At 36.1% G+C, this 20,029-nt stretch overlaps 1 protein-coding gene across 1 annotated transcript in view; it reads left to right on the forward strand.

The window, feature by feature from the left end:
* MMP16 (matrix metallopeptidase 16) overlaps positions 1–19,749 on the forward strand; it is a 194,180-nt gene extending 174,431 nt beyond the window's left edge. The window contains exons 8-10 of the mRNA XM_037379400.1: positions 968–1,118; positions 5,492–5,607; positions 8,353–19,749. Of these exons, the coding sequence (XP_037235297.1) occupies positions 968–1,118; positions 5,492–5,607; positions 8,353–8,687 (602 nt within the window). The 3' untranslated portion in view covers positions 8,688–19,749. The remainder of the gene's footprint in view (positions 1–967; positions 1,119–5,491; positions 5,608–8,352) is intronic.
* The last annotated feature ends 280 nt before the right edge of the window (positions 19,750–20,029 follow it).

Genomic DNA, 20,029 nt, shown 5'->3' on the forward strand with positions numbered 1-20,029 from the left:
TGCTTCTGTAGACATGCATTCCTCTATATAGACAATATATTTCGCTAGTAACTGCAACAGTAGGGATTCAACCACTGAACACTCTGTACAGAAGGCAGTAGGCTATTCTTCATATTTAAGACAGTTTAGGTAACCTGAGGTTTGTGTACACACTGTGCTAACACCAGGTAGAGTCGTACAGCTACCTTGTATTACCAGCACCTATTAAGTCAGTTGGGTGGTTTTGAATGATTCATCACCCACAATCAGAGGTTAAATCTGACTGCCACTGGTACTAAAGGCAATCCCCCATTAATTTCAGAAACACAAGGTTTTCACCTATGAGACATCAGAACCTCAGTTTGTTGTCTTTAGGCCACACTAAAGAAAATATGCTAAGAAAAGTATCAGAACCTCAGTTTGCTGTCTTTAGGCCACTAAAGAAAATATGCTAAGAAAAGTATTTTAAATTCTCTGGCCATTTCAGAAATAAACCGGTCATCCTTTGTAATTTCACTTCTTGAGGAGAAGGAGAGACAGAGTAGTAAAAGTATATGGTCTCCATGAGGATAGGATTTTCTATTTTTTATTTATTTATAAGTTTTCTTACCTCATTTTGTCTTAAAATCCACTCTTCTTTCCTCATGAAATTCAAAGCTGTTGTGTGGTATCACTGTAAATGTATTACATTATCAACCACAGAGCCTCTTGGGATGACTTCATTTTCATTCTGAGTTTGATCCCTATATAGTTGGTACCAAAATATTCTGTGGGCTTATTGAATGAAAGGTGTTTTATAAATGCAAGTTATCTGTAAGGCATATTTAATTTTGCATTATCTGCAGTGATAGAACATTTTTCATTTCATTGTGTTTGGCAGAACCACTATATAGCCCTTTGAGAGTCTTTCTTATTTCTTAGCAGTGTATTAATATTAATACTGAGTGTACTGAAGACTATATATGTATATTTATATGCTTTTGTACAGGTAACAAGTTCTGGGTGTTCAAGGACACTACTCTCCAGCCAGGTTATCCTCATGATTTGATAACACTTGGAAGCGGAATTCCTTCCCATGGCATTGATTCGGCAATTTGGTGGGAAGATGTTGGGAAAACCTACTTCTTCAAAGGAGATAGGTAGGTACAGGGATTCTGCAAGGAATCAATTTGGTGGATATTAGTTAAGCATGTTAATATTTTCCTCTATTTCTCAAAATGAGAAGTCAAGCTACTTAAACAGTTCATTTTCTGTCAATGAAACTTGGAAGGCCATGTTGTTTTCACATTTCTTATAACCTAAATTATATTTGTGTGACTATACTGAAATGAGTGTATGTATACCCAGTGGAAAGTTTAAGTATTAGAAATCAACAGGCACATCGTAGATGTGGCAAATTTAAATTTAAATATTCAAAGTAATATAGTTATGTACACTCTTACCTGCTCCTTTTTATCCATTTTTCTAAACTCTAGCACATAAACAGGCAAGGCGTGATCTAAAGCTTTTTAAGGTCAGTGAAAATAACATCTCTGCTACTATTTAAAAATGAGGTAAGAATGGGAAATGACAGCTAAACCAGGAAGTTAGAGAACAATTTGAGCAGTTCCTTAGGAATTATTTTAAAATAAATCTTACAGTTCCCTTCAGAAGCGACACTTATTTTTGTGATTAATAAAGAACAGGAAAAGATGGTAAAATCTGAGTATTTTTCAGTCCTGAAAGAGACGTGCATTAGTCACTTAGTGTCTCTGTGTCTTCATTTCCCTGTCTCTAAAAATAAAGGAAATAATATTTGTCGGCTTTATAGAGATGTTAAGAGAACTCATTAATTTTTTAATCCCTACAAGTTATATGAAGGATGGGGTTGACAGATTTTCATGATGTTACCATTTGTTGATTGGTGTTTCACTGTGCAAATTCTAAGTGCTCAGAGAAAAATTATTATTTATTAATAATTGTAATGTTTGTATTAGTATTGTTAAAAGTATGATGACTGCTTTTGTTACTGTGCAGTATTTAGGATTTTGAGACACTAATAGTACTCATGGATCACTTAATTTAATGCACATCATAGAATATGTTTAGCACACTACAGTTGCTCATTTTTAAGCAGTACTAGAATATTGTACTACAGATTGCCACAACAAATTTTATTGTAAAAGCTTTTTTTAAAAAAAAAAAATATCCAGCACCCTTGATGAGAAAAGCAGATAACTAAGTAAAATGTTTGTGGTGTTTGAAAACTAGGTATCATTTCAAGCAATTAATTTCCACAGTAAAGAAGGTGGCCACCTAAATAAGTTGCTTGCCGTGGCTGAGTAGATTTTTAAAATATTAATGTTCATTTTAGGTAATAATTTTCCACCTCCACACTCCTGGGAAAGTATGCACAGTAGGAATCTTATGTGACCTGTACTCCTTTAGCCTTTATACAGCAATGTCCTTTTATATTTCCATGTACGAGCAGTTACTTATAGTCAAGACTTTCCTAAAACACTAGTGGTAATAACAGAAGACAAAAAGAACTATCAGAGAAAACATCTGGTGATGGAGAAGTTGCTACTTAGAGCTAACAAGCACAATAAAACTCAGCAGGTTATAAATGCCAGAGTGTTAGAAGAAGATAGAACAACATGAGCCTTGCAGAGATAATTGAGCTATTACAGGAGATTGACCACCAGTGGGAATAAACCCATATACCACTAAGCTTCTCAATGTGTATTATTTATATCACAGTTTTTTCTTAATGTAAAGTTAGAGTTGAATTCTCCTGCTGGTTTTAGTAGTATGTATAAGTCTACTGTAGGGGTGGATCTTTTCCTGAAGAAGGTATCACATGAGAATGTACCTTCCTGGTGGCAGGAGGTAAGAATGAAAGGGAACCAAAAAGTTACCAAAAATAACAATGTTCCTCCTTATGTAAGTCAAGGACCTCTATACTTATTTTATTTTGACATTAATCTTAGTTAAGGAGCTCCAGGGCAGAATCTAGACAGAGTTAAATGTCCCAGAACAGGGGTATACATAAAAATGTTAGAGCAATAGAATACAAAGCATCAAATATTGGCTATAAAATGGAAAGGGGGGGAGGGGTGAAACCAAGCCAAACAAAAAACTCAAACCAAGAAAAACACCAGTAAGATTTAAAAGTCCAATTTGTAAATTCTAATACTCAAATGTCTAAAGCAGCTCATGTATTGATTGTTATTATTAATATTTGAAATGATCCATTTAAAGACTAATGATAATTCTTCCTAATAATCGTATGAAAGCTAAAGAGGGGAGAAAAGATGACTACAGAAAACATTTTGCCCTTACTCATTCCTCTCCTACCAGAGCTGAGTAGTGTAGAACAAGATAATATTGCTGCATTTCTTGACACATGGTTTTGTCACATGACCCATCTGGTGTGACTGGGTTTTGTCATTCAGAATTTAAATGAATATTTTTTTCTTCATAAAGCTTAGTCATCCAATAGTTCAGAATATCATTAATAGGATTAGATACAGGAAAGAACATGTATAAGCAAATATTTTCCAAATTCCCTTTCTCTAAAGCCACGAAGTGCACTTTCATTGATTTTCCCTCTGTTACTTTATTATCCTTTGAGATACAGTAGCACAATATATGTAGTTTTTAAAGCTCAAATCACTCAAATCATTGCGGAGTCTGCTTGTGAGCATTTGGCATGCTAAAGAGAATCAGGATTAGGCTTTTCCTTACCCTGTAGACACACTCATTATTCCAGCACAGATTGCCTAGATAGTACCATGATCAGTCCTTCCCTCATAGGATTTGTCATCCATTCTTAAAAAACAGTAGTTTTGGTACTTTTGAGTGTGCACTGGCTGTGTCCTTAAAGATATATTTTTAATGACAATGTATGTTTTAAAAAGTCCTATAGAACTGTCTATTTCCATCATGCAGTCCAGTGGAAAAATACAGATGTGTAAAATGAGGAGCTCAAAAAGGTTAAAAGTTGGAAGAGAAAAAAGTAAAATGAGTGGAAGTATGCAGGTAGGAAATAGGGTTCTGGGAAAAAGGGACAGAGTAAAAGGTAAGGTAGTTGATAAAAAATGCAAACGAAGAAGAAACACAGAGTCAAAAGATGAAGAAGAACTGGTTGCAATCGTATTGATGTCAGAGCTTTGTTTACTACTTCTACATGTTGTTTCTTTCTACATGTAAACTCTGAAAGATGTTAAATTTCAAAATAAAGGACATTGTTGGCTGGTTACTGATGCATATGTGACTAGATTAAGAAATCAAGCTATAAAGATAATTTATGCATAAGAAAGAAAAAATACAAATGTTCTTTAATGTAACTTGCTAACTCTTAACCCACTTGAAATCTGCCACCTTTTAATTTCATTAGAAGTTTAAAGCCAAAGAAATGCCACACAGGGAGAAATACAGAGGATTTTAGACCATTTCACTTTTTAAAAAAGATGTGGATTGATTAGAGTGTCTAAGTACCTTTGCAGGGACAAAATATCATCCACTAAATGGACTCTTTAATGTATCAGGAATGGTCACAACAAGGGTTTCTAAAAGCTGAAGTCAAATGAATTCAGATTAGAAAGAGGGTCAGGTTTGCTGCAGTGACCAGATTATCAATTGAAGGGATATATTCTCAGGCTCTTGATGTCCTGAAATGACACGTGACTGCCTTTTGATGTGATTTTTCACATGGATAAAACTGATTAAAAAAAACAACAACCCAAAACATTCTCCAAGACTACTATGCTCTAAACTGCTATGCTCTAAATGAGTGGAACGAATCAAAATATGAAACAACCCACCCAACTGGTGTATCCAGATACACAGAGATACTAGACATACAAAATGTTAATTCTCAGAAGCAGCTTATAATAAGATATGCATAGCAATTTAGCCAGCTGCGTAACAACAAAGAAATTATCTGTACATGTAAATAAAATCACAAGTGCAAATACTTCTTACATGTTCAGGTTGCCTAGAATGTGCATGCGTAAGGTTTTTAAATTGGAGGAGGACTGGCTGGCAAAAAGGCACAAAAGCAGGTTGAATTTTGTATTACACTGTATCTACTTAATTATGACATTAAAAGCTACTGTACTGCATACATATAAGGAGTTAAAATTTCTGGGAGTATTTTAATCTGAAACTATGGTTGTTTTTCATGATTAAAATGTTATCTAAAACATGAATGTATCTTTGCATATGTTGTATCTCTGTTACTGTGCAGACACACCAGGCATCAGAATTGCTGCAATTAAAAGTGAGATGCATCCTGATTTGGTTGTCAAAGTGCAGAAATCTTTTATCTTCTTTCTGCTTACATGAAACTGTTGTCCAGTCAGCAAATAGATTTCCTTGTAATCAGGTAGTATGTTTAAAGACAAGAAGTCAAGCATTCCCATTTGTGGCTAGTGAATGTATCAAATATTAGAAGGAAAAAATACCTAGTTACTCATCTGCTACCTTATAAATGATTTTTTTTTTCCCTCCCCTTTAAAAAAAAAATCAGGTACTGGAGGTACAGTGAAGAAATGAGATCCATGGACCCTGGTTATCCCAAACCAATCACAATTTGGAAAGGTATCCCAGAATCTCCTCAGGGAGCCTTTGTCCACAAAGAAAATGGTATGCAAACACATTCCTATTTTAATGATTTACTAACAAAATTTATGTAAGGTAGGGTAGTAGAGAGGTGATTAACTATTCAGGCTAAGTAGAGAAGGAATTCTTGATTTACAAACAGAATATTTCCTCCTGTAGAACTTGCTTTCATGAAAATGGCTGTTTGTTTGCATGGACCATTTAACACAGTGGAGAAAATCTTTCAAATTTAGTATCATAAACTTTAATTTCCATTCTTTTTTCCCCCTGTGTCTTAATTCACTTAATTATGTTTGTTCTCTGCTGAATTATAGTACCTTTTAAAACAAGCTTCCTAAACACACAATATCTCCATTTGAATTGTCAAGGTGTTGGCTGTTTAAACAGCTTAGAGGGTATTAATTTCATTCTGAACAACTAAAAAAGGGAAGAAAAATCTTTATCTAAGCAGAAATATCCTTAGGAATCTATGTAAATCAAAGATGTCATAAGCCCATGATGCAGAAATGCTGATCACAAGGATGTTAGCATGAAGTGCTATTACCTGTATCAAGATGCATCGTCATGTGCAGGAACCTAGGATCTCAGCTGGCCACACCTCCAAAGGAGTGAGAGCAGCCAAAATCTCCTCCGTCTTACGAAAATTCAATGCTACCCAGGGGCTGCTGGCAGGCTGCCAACAGAGCCCTCCATTGCACATAGATTAGATCCTTTTGATGGGAATAAAAATATGCATTTGTCATCACTGATTATTGGAGAACTCTTGTATGGCATTTATGATTTATTTATTAGTAGGTTCTGAGTTTAGTCTGCCTCATAGACAGCACATGTATATATTGCCTTATTATTTTAATTTCCTTTTAATAAGCAGATAAAAAGATTTTTTTCCTTGTATGAATAATTTCAGTCTCCTACTTCAACCTCTAACTTGATCGAGTAATTTACCATTAAAATGTTTGGGGGCCTTTCCAGAAAAGTTTAATTGCTTCCCTGCCTTGTCTCTCTTTTTATCCAGAAGCAGAAAACCTCTCTGGATTCTGGCCTTTTGGCCTGGATGTTTTTTTGTGCTTTCTTTTATTTGTTTTGTTTTGGTTTTAACTGGAAAGTAGGTCAGTCAAGATGATATTCTGCCTACATCACATTCAGTAACTAACTGTAAATACACATATATGTGGAAATGGGTGCAAGCATTATGCATGCACTGAAAAACATAATGGGTATAATCTCTGCTTTCTTCCCTCCATTACTTTTAAGGCATATTTTTAAAGACTTACATCCAAAAGGAATGTAATACACAGACAGACACATATATGTATGTATATATGTATGTATGGGGTTTTTGCTTACCTTGATTGCAGGGGGATTGCATTCCTCATAATAAGTTTTCTGTACTGAGCTCTGGAACATGTGTGTCTCATTACAAATGAAAATTGTCTTGCTGTAACACTCAGACCAGTGGGTCTGAAAGTACTGCAGAGGCAGAGGACTCATTTCTGAGGCAGGACAGACTTGATTACATCAAAGCCACTTCTTTACCCCAGTGGCTGTGGTAGTCTGCCTGGTTCTTTGAATGAGGACGGTGGTAAAAAATGACATGAGATTGTGAGGAGGAGAAGAGAAAGAAGGCATTCTTGTGCTTCTCAGAAAGCCTAAAACGGCCCCAGGGCAGAAAGAGGGACTGAAAATGATACCATAAAGTTCCCAAGAAGACCATTAAGACCTTTTCCCTGAAATCAAGTAAATAGATGTCTTAAGAAACAGTTCACAACTCCACTGTTGTTTGTATAAAGAGAGAAAGAAACAAAAGCAGATGCAATTAAGAAGTACCACAGCTTAGTTGGAAACAAATTGATTACATTTTGCCTGAAACTTTTCCTTTCTTTGAGCAGAAGCAGAGTTGATAAGGAAGTTTCACTATATAGCTTTATAAGGGAACATTTGATAGCATATCTTCCAGTGAATCCATTTCATTTTAAAGAGTACTTTTTTCTTTCCCTTGTCTTTCTATTGCGTAAACCATGTAAATGAACACCTGCAATAAGTCTGATCATAAAGGAGTTTCCTTTACTGTCCACAAAAATTTTCGGTATTCTTGCAGTAAGTGGCTTGGGAAAGATTAGAAAAAACAATTTTTTACTCTAGATTTTTGTGAAGGAGTCGATTTTTTTTTTCTCCGTTTAGGCATGTTTAGTAATAACATTGGATTGCACCTCAATGATCAAATACTAGCTTTTTGCAGAAAACTTAAATCTGTTTACACCTGTTTTCTCTGGGCAAAGCTGCTGTTATTTCATCCAGTATCTTTCTTCTGAAGTACAGCAGTAGGGTATGTGAATTAAAGAAGGTAAATTCTCATTTCTGACTAGCATAGTGTTGCAATTTGTTTCAGTAGACTTCCCACTTTGACGAGGTTGTGATGCTTTAAAGTCCTGGCCCTGAAGATTCCAACTCTGGTTGGGTTTTCAGTGAATGAGCAGATCATCTGGACCCTGATCATATTGATCATATTCTCTGGAATTCCTTTATTTTTATTTTTTTAGTAATGGAAGAATCCTAGTTTACTGAATTAAAAAAAAATACCCCACTGTAAAGATAAAAAAGTTGTAAAGGAGATTGGAAAGACCTATAACGGAAGTATATTTCTTACATCTTTTTAATATTTTAATAACAAAAAAAACCCCCCACAACCCTTATTAACAGTAGTTTTGGTCTGTTGATGACATGTTTTGATCTGAAACGACTATGAATAATTGCGATTTTCTTCCTCAGGCTTCACATATTTCTACAAAGGAAAAGAATACTGGAAATTCAATAATCAGATGCTCAGGGTGGAACCTGGCTATCCCAGATCCATCCTGAAGGATTTTATGGGTTGTGATGGACCAACAGATCGAGATAAAGACCGACACAGCCCTCAAGATGATGTTGACATTGTCATCAAACTGGACAACACAGCCAGCACTGTGAAAGCTATAGCCATCGTCATTCCCTGCATTCTGGCCTTGTGCCTCCTTGTCTTGGTTTACACTGTGTTCCAGTTCAAAAGGAAAGGAACACCCCGCCACATACTGTACTGCAAACGCTCTATGCAAGAGTGGGTGTGATGTAGGGTTTTGGTTTTTCTCTTTCCTTCCCAGGAGTTTATGGTAACTTGAGATTCAACACAAGAGCTGTTATGCAGTTTCCTAGCTAGGAGCAGGCATCTGTCAGTCTGAAACAAAGCTGATCTTTAAAACCCAGGGGGTTGCCTGTCCTGCACGTGAGTGGCGATTCGCTCAGCTGGGAAGCTTCCATGCTACACAGTATCTGCTGTTTCTTCAGTCCTTTGTCTTTCTTTGTCATTTGATTCTAGGCCTTTCCTCTGCACGCTCAATGCCCTATAAACTGTCAGGATTAACTAATGAAGAGGAAAAAAATAAATCTCCAATGTTTCTACATTTTTCACTGAAGGCCTGTTCCCCTTTGAAAAAATTTTTGGTGAAAGTAAATTTTTTTAGAAAAACACAACAACCCATAATGGAACTTTCAGGAAAGTGAGAAGACCCAAAACAGCTTTGTCTCCAAAGAGGATTGCTTTCTGTCTGCTACGGATAAAGTCCTATACTCCTACTTCCAGTTTTGTCAGGTGGGAGACTCAGATGACATGCAGGACTTCAGACTGTTCGGACAGCCATTTTCCAACAAACAAGGGGCCAAAATATCTGCAATATAGTAACAGCCTTAATAATACATTCATTTTGTGTTTTTTACAGCTGCTCTGGGCTATGTCCTCAATGTTTTAAACTCATTTATATTCATTACTATATTCAAGCAAAACCTTTTTATTGGTGTGTTTGATTTTTGGTTGGTTTTCCTGCATAATCTTTCCCAAGCTGTACCAGGCCAACTGCCCCAGGCCTTTCATAGGTCTGTCAGGAGCACTCATTCCAAAGCACGATAAAAAGCAGTGTGTCTCTGAAGTGGATTTCAATGAACTAAAGCAACAGTCATGCTACAGAGAAAATTGATGCTGGTATTACATCGGTGGTGTAACCCTTTGAGAACTATTGCATCCGTTTTCAGAGTCTGGTGGATGTTAATCTTGGTTGTCATTAAATTATAGGATTGTGTTTGGGTAATACAGATTTTAAAAGAAAAACAATTTTTCAAAACAGATTTCCTGTGACTGCAAGTAAGTGTTTTTAATTATTTGCATTATTGATAGAAAAGCATTTGTAACATAAATAGTTACCAGCTACTTTTTGGTCAAAGGAACCAAACCTGTTTTAATAACTCCTACCACTTACCGAGATTTTTTCTGAACTGGCAGCAGTTTTATAGCTTAGCCTCTTATCTTAAGCATCTTGAATTTTTCTTTTAAACTATGTTGTATGATAATTCAATTTGCCTCTGCAGAGGCAGAGCTACAGTTTCAAAGGAAAGCAAAAATGGTGACTCTGATATTGCATGAGAATCCTCTGGTGTGTTACCCCTTTGCATGTTCACCATAGTTCTCAAAGGGTTAGTCAAATTTCTGGCCTTCAGCCGAACATGGTATCACTGACAGAGCCAAGGGACCACCAAAGCATCTTGTCATTCAGTGTAATTTTTGCTAACAGCAGTATTGTCATTTTCATGTGACCTGCAGAGCAGGTTTGTATCAATATTTTTTTCCTAGAGAAAAGTCAGCAACTGACAGACCTCTTTATTGATTTTAGGAGCTGCTTCTTGCAGTGGTAGGCTTTACAGTCACTGGGCTGTGAACTTATTAAAGATGGTCAGAATGATGCACCCCAAAAGTCAGACACCTGGTTTTTTATGAAAGCCAGGATTTGAGGGGAGTAGCTTTTGCAACAATGAACAGCTTGCCTTGAACTTGATTATTGACCTGTTGACTGTCATTACAAAGTTAAACATTGTCTTCTGTGAACAGCTTCACTGTCTGAATTTCCTTAAAGTGTACTGTCCTATGTCTTTGGTCTTTGACCTTTAACTTGCAAACTGGCACAAACTGAAGGGAATCTGGTGTTGCAAATGAACTAAGATGAGTTTTATTTCTTAAAAGGCCTAATATACATTATCCAAAATTCAAGGAAAAAAAAAAGTTTGATGTGTTTTAGTAGAAAAGAACTGACATAAACCAAAATATTTATGATAGATCTGTAGAAGGGTATTTTGCTATGTATACGTGCACACTCTAAAAATGAACTACAGTAGAAGTTAATTTTTATTTAAATTGAATACAATTTTCAGTATAAAACTATAATTTCTACAAATAGTTAGTTATTAATAAAAAGGCTATAGGAAAGTATTGAAATACTTGAAATGGCCAGTATGGGCTTTTACATAAAATGAGACTTTTATACTACATCCAACCAATTTCTTACTGGTTTCTTAATCCACATAACAGGATCACTTTTTAGAGAGTGTAGGTATATATACATGTATATTATGGTTATTATTATTTTGGTAATGGATAGCTTGATTGCCTTGAATTTATATTTATATTGAGCATAGCATGAAAAATAGTGTGGCTTTTTTTTAATTACATGACTTTATATTGATTTGAGGACTTATTTTATGTTCATGTGTGGCATGCTATAAAGCATTGCAAACTTGTTTCTTAGGGCATAAACAGATATACATATGTATGGCTAACAAAAATGAAGATTAGAAAAAGATAGAGTTTTACAACAAATATGCAATGCGGGTGGCATTTTGGAGATGTTTTGTAGAGGTACTGCATACTGTAGGTTAGAAGTGCACCAGTATCAGCCCATAGCATTATTTAGTAAATCCAATTCAGTTGTTGCTGAAAATATAGATTAATTGACAGTTAAGTAACATAGGACATTTTATGCACATCAGCTTATTTGGTGAATTCAGAATTCTATGCCTGTTTGTCATATATATTAAAAAGTCTGTATGTGTTTGTATACCTATAAATGCACACAAACACACACATACACATACGTGCATATTTTAATCCATGGAGAGATTTTTATTGTCAACAAACTGCTATAACTTATGTTCTGCTGCAGACAGAACAAAATTATTCATGTTGCTGTTCCAATTTTGTCCCTTGGGTAGCTGGTGGAAAATACTAACAGCACTACTTATTCTGCATTTGGTTTTCCTTTGCAATAGGAGAACTTACTTTATATTATCTTCAAGTTGGAACAGCATCTCATCGGGGTTTTTATTCACTTGAAAATCTCACTTCAATTTTGAAATATCTTTCATGGCAGCTTTAACCTTTTGTGAAACTGTTTCCCTGACAGTAATGAAGTGCTGAGCATGTTGACTGTTGTTCTTTGATAAGGTAACAAAAGTGTTTGTATTTGGAGAATTTATCTTTAATTATGCAGGAAGGTAAGTGTGATAAGTCTAGTGCTTCTCATATGGTACATCATAGATACATGAATACACGATAAGTTGATTGTTTATTTTCTTTTACTTAAAAGTGCATATATGTTATATACAGAGAGAGAGAAAATATTATATTGGCATGTTTACGTCATGCAGAGCAAGATTGTGTCAGCATTTCTATTACATACGCCTCTTTTCAGTAGGTTATAACACAGTCATAAAGGTTTGCTTTAAGTAAAAGATGTAGAAGCAATTTTGTTCACAGTAATTCCCAAATACATACTGGCTAGTTTCAAATTATAGAAGTTCAGAGTCAATTAGTGATGTTGCCTGATCTAGTTGTGAACTCAAATGAGTAAAAGTTTTAAGATGATGTTATTTTTTGAACAGTTGTTTTTCTACCAGGGCCTATAATTATGAGAATTAGGAAAAAACGAATTGAAAATATTTTTAGTTCTGCACTCTTGATTCCTGCTCATGTGCCGTAACTCTTTTTCATACAGTTTTTAATAAACATTTCCATATTGCTATTGTTATGATCTGTACTGTAGAACAATACAAAAATGAATATGTATTGTGTTAATCAGTTACAGTCTATCAAGCTGACTATACAGGGTTATGTATCTTCAGAATACTGTGGTCTGTATGATGCAGGAGGCCAAAGCAGATGATGGCAGTATTTCCTCTGGCCTTTTAATGTATAAACCTATGAAAAGGTTGTTGACTGTAGACAAAAAATAATTTTTATCAAAAAATACATTTAAAAAACTATGTAACTGTATATTTACTGGATAGGCTGGGATGGAGAGGCTCAAATGGCTCCAAAGGAGCCCTTTCAAGTCTCCTGAATAAATGTAATACATATTTTATATATTCCTATACACTTTTGTTCTTTTTCTTCTTTCCAAGTGGGGCAAAGGGAGGGGATAATTAAAGGAAAAGTGGGGGGTTTTTAGGCTAATTTTGTGAATGAAAATAACAGAAGCTAATAGATTCAAGTCTAAGGGGCAGACTTACACTTTTGCTTAGAAGTGTACTTCACCTCCCCAGCTGTTTGGTCGAGACTCCTGTGCCATTAGCACTGTGGGTTAAGAACAGAGTGTAAGGCTTAATTTTTGAATTTTCAACTTTGGGGGGGGCTCTTACTTCACAATCTTAATGTCAGTTAAATGTAGCTTTTGGTACCAAATTATATAGAATCAAATTCTAGCTTGTTGGTTAGAAAAAATTGTGTAGAATAGAAAGTAGGTCTGCCTATAAGCAATGGAAGCATTACATTCCTATTCTAGGTTTTGGTTTTTTTTGCATCTGAATCATTGCCAGGGCAAATAAAAAATACACATAACAAATTGAACAATGAATGTTCCAGGCACTGCATTTTGAAGAAAGTAGAAATGCAAGCTATCACACCATTAGCAGCCTAAATTTGAGATAGCATAAGATGACTGGGTTGAGGAGCAAGGATGTGACTGTAGGGTTTTGCTCTGTCTTGGCTCCCATATCTTCTCAGAACATGGCCTGAGTTTTTGTCACCAGCTGCTGAGGTGGAGGAAGCCATGCACCGTGGCAGTAGGAGATGTGAAGCAGCCATTGCAGAGCAATAGCTCCCTGTTGTCTTTTGTTGTTAAGACTGTCTTTGGACAGCCCTGTTTCCAGAAGTGTAAATAGATGACTGCAGCCGTATGAGCCATAAGGAAGATCATTATTATCAGTGGAGAGAACAAATGTCACTGGCCACTTAGCTGTTCAGCTATGCTGAACAAGTCAAATAATATTGTGTGGGAGCTGAGGAACAGATAACCCATTATTGAATACAATGGTATAGCTGTGACTGATACACCAGCACTGTAATGTTAGATGCACTTCCTTAGCTCACACCACAGAGACTGCAGACAAATGGAGTGGTTCACAGAAGACCATTTAAACATATGTCAGTTACAAAATCAGGTGTAAATGAACCATATACTCATGAAATTAAGCTCTGATTTATGCATGTAACTCAATTGTCTGCCACTGGTGTCACGAACAAATGTTACGTGTGAATCAGCTCTGTCTAACCCATTCTTGTGACTTGCCATCTGAGAAGTCAGAGGCTGATAAAGACATTGCCATCAGTGCCATCGATGCTGAAAATTTCTGGTAAGCATCAAAAGCATACCATCACTTGTTGCAGACTGACTCCATGTGATGCTTGACCTAATGTTAAGCAGCAAAGATTCTGTATGATGTGGCACTATTTGATCTATCTATGTAACTAAGAAAGCTCAGTAATAATCAGGAGATCATATTCTGAAGGATCATCAGTATATGACAACAGCAAGCTTCTGTGCCTAAAATCAAAATGTATTTCAAAGAAGCTCTTGGACAGCATTAAAAACATACATCATAAACAGGACTTATTTCCCAATATACATAAGTTTTAGCATACAATCTACAAGATATAGTCAGTTTATTAACATTTGCGGTTGCAACTGCCCATTATGCCTTTTAGATATGACATTCTGTGAGAGGTGTTCATAAAGTATGTTTGCCCTGTGGAGATAGCCTTATGTACTGCTCTGGTCTGCCCACAGTATAGATGAAACAAATTTTAGAGACAGGGGAGACATAAATGAAGGAATGCTGATGTAAACTAGCATGCTAAAGACAATTTTCTACTTGTGGATATGCATGCAACGTAGTGCTACTTGCTGTCACAGTAAAACTACATAAACAATAATCATTACTCATACCAGCCATTTACGATGGCATGGAGCTTTCCAGTCACACAGCTTCCCTTCTTCACCTCCTTTAGAATTATGTTGTCCACAGATGATAATTATAATAGCCACTACATAAACCAAATCTTTCTGTTTAGTTAATAGTAATTTCTACCCTATGAAATTGCATCACATCCTTTTTATAACTATGACTTTAATCTCCTTGGCAAGCTATTGGCATATCTGCATTTGTAGCCTTTCATGTCTATTACAGTTTTTCGCTGTTGCAGTAAAATATATGCCGAACGTTCTCTCCATCTTGCCATCTGGCACTAACACATGGAATAATCATTTTCATTCTGTGCCATGCATGTGTCCTGGATCATCCATTTGCCCATCCGTTATTCTGGGAATGGGCTTTCTGGGAAGTGGGATTAGTAACAGAAGGCTGGGATAAAATAACTTCCTAAAGTACCTGGTTAGTCCTTAACAATATGACAATAGAGTTTGAAGAGTTTTTAGTGAAGTATTATATTACTTACCCACTGGCAACAGAAAAGTGTAACTCTGCCAATCAGTGCATGCCCAGATGGGTTCACCACTTGCAAAGAGTAGTGTGTTAAGTCAGAAAAGAATGTTTCTAATCCATATTTCTGTCCTGATGTGTTGGCATACTTTAGCACCCAGACTGCAAACACATTCATAGCTTATGTGGCTGTACATGAAATCGTCTGCCCGGTAGAAGGTGAGAGTGCTTAGGGTCAGCAGGCAACCAGTGCTAATGTGTTTATAGGGTATGAATACCTTTTGGTTCCCTTTTACATTTAAAGGAGCAAAGAAAAGAAAGTAGGTGTCTCCATAACAAAAAATGATGGTTTATAGTATTTTTTGTCAGTGTTCACAATTGTCTGATATTATATATAGCTCAAACATTACTATTGAAAAACTGATATATTCCAGCTGAAATGCATACCCCATATTTAGGCATACAATGAATCTGAATAGAGATGCACATGTTGTGTATGCTATGCTTGGCTATTGCCACAAAATTGTCAGAGCTCACATACTGATTATCTTCACGTCTTACGGGAGCACCATGTTGGAGTCAGCTCCGAGCAGTTTGTCTGCTTGGATATAAGTAGAGTTATATAACTTAGGAAATGGTACATGTGATTGCATGTATTCAGAAGACACCAGCAACCTACAGTGCTGTTTTAAATGATCATGAGAACTCCAGTTCATACCTGCAAGGCATAGCTGAAGCTTGTATTTACATGGTTGTGTTTTCATAAAGTGTTATGAACTCTGGCCATGCCTCACGAGGTATAGGAAAACTATTAAAAATATCTTTCACGATAGCTGTTGTCAGTACTCACACAGCTCACAGAAATACCTGAGATTGTTATGCTCAAGAAAATTTAATCTCGAGTAGGAATCCAGAATTGAAGGAAAGTGTGATGATGCAAATAATCTATTCCCAGCTCTTACTCTATGTAATGTATTTGGTAAAACACTGTCAACTAAGTATATGTCTAACATCCACCTTTACTGTGTTTCCAAAACCATGCGATCTCTTGTCAATCCATGCACAGTATTGTCTTACTGTGTCTGACTAAAAAACATTTTAAAGTATAGGTCAAGGATTGTGATACTCCCTTCTTGTTTTCTAAGGTACAGAGGTCATCATCTGCTATCAATATGCATTCCTTTGAAGGTGGTAGTCTTTGGATCACAGTGATGACGAATACAGATTTAAAGGAACACCCTATTGTTTTTTCTTTTCTCAGAGAAAACTTAAATTAGTCATGAACTTTCTTTCCACGACTTCTAGGATCCACAGGAAAACAAACTACCTTGTTTCGTCAAAGACTGCAGACAGACACAGAAAAACCAGCATAAGTACATTTCCATTTTTCAATTTAAGAAGAATATAAGAAAAGGAATAAAATTGTTTTGGCTTATAATTGCAAGTACCAAACCAGTTTGTCAGAAAGGGAAAGAGCCAAGGACCACCAACACCACTACAAATTGCCTTTATCTGCTATGTAATCAACAATAATATAAAAACAAAGGAGATGTTATCTGGAAGTCAGTGACAACTTTGAAAGTATTATTGGTCTCAAACAACAAGAATACCTGTTAGGCTGTAGAAAGTCCAGTGAATTTTGTATTTGGTGTCATAATCCACCAGAGAGCAGTCAGTCAAAGGGCTTCTCAGTATATTTAGTCTAAACCTGACTAGAAATATATATAGTGAGCACGTTATCTACTGCAATCAAAAATCTATTGAGATTTAATCAAACTAACATCAGCCTGAATCTATGTGCAAAAACTTGTCACAGTGAAATGTTCTTACGTTTCTCTTCAGAAATTAGATTTAAAAAGTTGTCTACCATTTTAAGAACTCCACTGGATGAAATACTGAAGGACAAAGAAACCTTTACCTCATACATCTTGAACTCCATCATATCTCAGTCCTGAAGTGATGTAACAGAAGTACTTTTATGACCCTTAGATAGATCACATACTGCTATTTGTTTATGTAAACTGAAAAGTAAAATCAAACCTCCGCCCCCTTCTTTCACTGTGCCCTGACATGTTTCCTGACTAATTCAGGCACTTTTTAATTTTATCCGCTCTTGGTACACATGTGAGAAATGATCTGTTCACAGTACAGAGAAAGCAAGAAAATTTTGTTGTCTGTCTCATTGAATCACACACAACTTTTTACAGTCTCTCACTAGGAAATAAAGCTTTTTTGTGCCTATGGTGAAGAGGTAGTACCTTCTCAAAAACTCATGTGAACATCTGAGGACCCCGATGTAGATCTTTCACTAAGTCTTGTTCATTGTCCAGTCCCCCAGCACCGAGCTCGAAGTTACTCACTTCAGATTATTGAAGTCTCTGCATTGACACTTCCATCTTTGAGTCTTTTATAAAAAAAGACATGGTACAGCCAGCACTGACCATCATGGACGTCTTGTTTGCATCTTGGGGCTACTTGCCTGGTCACATATACAATGGTGTAGCAGAAGAGACCTATAATTTTTCATTCCAGCCACTGCATACCATTTGCATGTGTCGTTTATGCCATCTGTGAGAAGTGATGAGTCTAGAAAGCTGCATTTCAGAAAAGGTTTTATTATTTTCAGTGGTTCCAGTTCTCATCTTTAACTTTTTCCATTTTTCCTTTGCATTTGGATGCCTGTAATATGTATCATGTATATTCACACAAACATTATATGGCTAGACTCCTTCCTCTACCGCAAGTCAGTTCATACATATACATCAACTACCATTACATTACTGCTGTAGCATAGTATGCTAGCACTGTTGCATGGCAGAATGCTTTGCTGTTATGCATTGTTTTCTGATTGAGCCTAATTTTTAGGGATCATAAATAACATATTTATGAAGAGCTCTGTCTGACATCTGCTACTGTAGTCTGGGAATCGGAGTGATTACACGGTTCAGTTACAGCTTGCAGAAAAAGGTGCAGGTGCTTGACTTCTGTAGGTTTATTGTATGTGATACGTGTTCTTATATCAGAAGCTCTTTGAGGGAGGTGATGCCTGCTCCTTGCCAGTCCTGTTGCTAGTATTGTTAGCAGTTAAAGCATGTACAGCTGGTTTTGTCGGTGTGTAGTCAATCAAAGTTTGATATGGATATGTACAAGAAGGGTACATTGTTTTCCATGCTTCACACACATTCTTGGTTTTCTTACTCGCACCAAGTGCTCTTGTATCTACCAGAACCTGCTTTCTTCCTTAGTTCTTCTCGTTGGGTGTTATTTTAGCAGCAGATTTTCCATCTTGTTGCCATTCCTTACCCCCTGCCTGCCCCGCCCCCCCCCCCCCAATCCCTGTAATTCCAGCAGAAATTGTTCTGGTTCCAATACATTAACTAGAAGCTACTACAGTTCTGACTCTTCTCACACTTGCTTCTTTATCCTCCACCTCTGAGAAAGAGGAAATCAGCCTTTCATGCAGAGACATGGATTTTGGAACAGTTGTTAGGATAGCTCTGGAAGTGGTTTTATGCATAACATTATCATAAAATTCACACATTGTTAAACATCAACTCTTTTCAGGCACTGCTTCTTGAACCACCCAACAATGGTTCATTTAATTTACAAAGCCTGACAAATAAGTCAGAATATGGATGGGATGATTTGTCTGTGACACAAATTTCTCATTTTTATTCCCTTTTCTCTACATAGCTCCATGTGCATTTCATGCCCATGTTTGGCTCATTAGGATGTGTGTTAGTAACAGAATAACTGGAGCATTTATTTTCTTTCTGCACCTAAATTTCATTTTATTATTGTTATTTTATTTTACTTTATTTCTTATTTTATTGGCTCACACAACATTCTATACAGTAACCTTTTTATAACTGACATATGTTATTCCTTCAGGTAGCTTCTACTGACAAACACAAAGCTTGTTTGTGTGCAAATGCAAGGCTGACTAAATGGTGCTAAAGTGTATTATGACTGTCAGATATAATCAGGCAAAATTTTGTGGTGCTTAGACTGATTTTTTCATTGATTTTATTGATCAATGCATTGAACAGTGTTTTGTCATACACAATTTGTCTTTTATTAGTAAACCAAGACCTCATAGTGCATTGTTAAACAAAATGGGTTAATTAATCTATGTAACAGCTCACCAAGCTATTATCTCTTTAACTCCTTATAATGTTGTGTGGTCAAGGGGTCATGATAATAATCTCATTGCTGTAGACCATTAACATGACTGAACATTTTCAACAAAGTACTTATGTTTACAATGCTATAACCCTTTGACTGCTGCGGCAACCTTTAACCACAGAAAGTCACGTGCTAGAATCATCATTATGGTTCTTGCCATGGCAATCAAAGAGTTAAGGGCTGTGCAGTGATTTGTTTATATTTATTAATTTATATTTATTTTTTGTTTTCATTTGAGAAGGGGGGAATTGGGGTGGGGCAGTTCTTGTCTGCTGTAAGTGTCTTAACCAAGGGAAGGGTTAAAATGGCTTTTTATACTATTGCATCTTATGTACTTACCATTGTTTCATTGTGTTGTAATTAAAAAAATCTGTCAATAAATAAGAGAACAGAACAAAGTTTCATAAATGCATTGTGGTTTAATTGATATATATTACTATAAGATTTATAGCTGCTGTTTCTTTAGGTACTGTATAACATTACAGACAACTTTAGCCTCAGAAGAACGCCTAACCATGTATAGAGATATGGCTATATCTGGGTATGAGCAGGGTGAAAGAAACATTAGTTAATTTTCCTAATCAATGTAGAGCAGGAAAAACTGATTTTTATAGAAAAGAGGTAGTGTGTGTGATAGTGTGGACCTGTTTCTGTAACCTCTGAAGGGCTACTCATTAGAGATTGCTGT

Source organism: Falco rusticolus, chromosome 3, assembly GCF_015220075.1.
Source record: "Falco rusticolus isolate bFalRus1 chromosome 3, bFalRus1.pri, whole genome shotgun sequence".
NCBI lineage: Eukaryota > Metazoa > Chordata > Aves > Falconiformes > Falconidae > Falco > Falco rusticolus.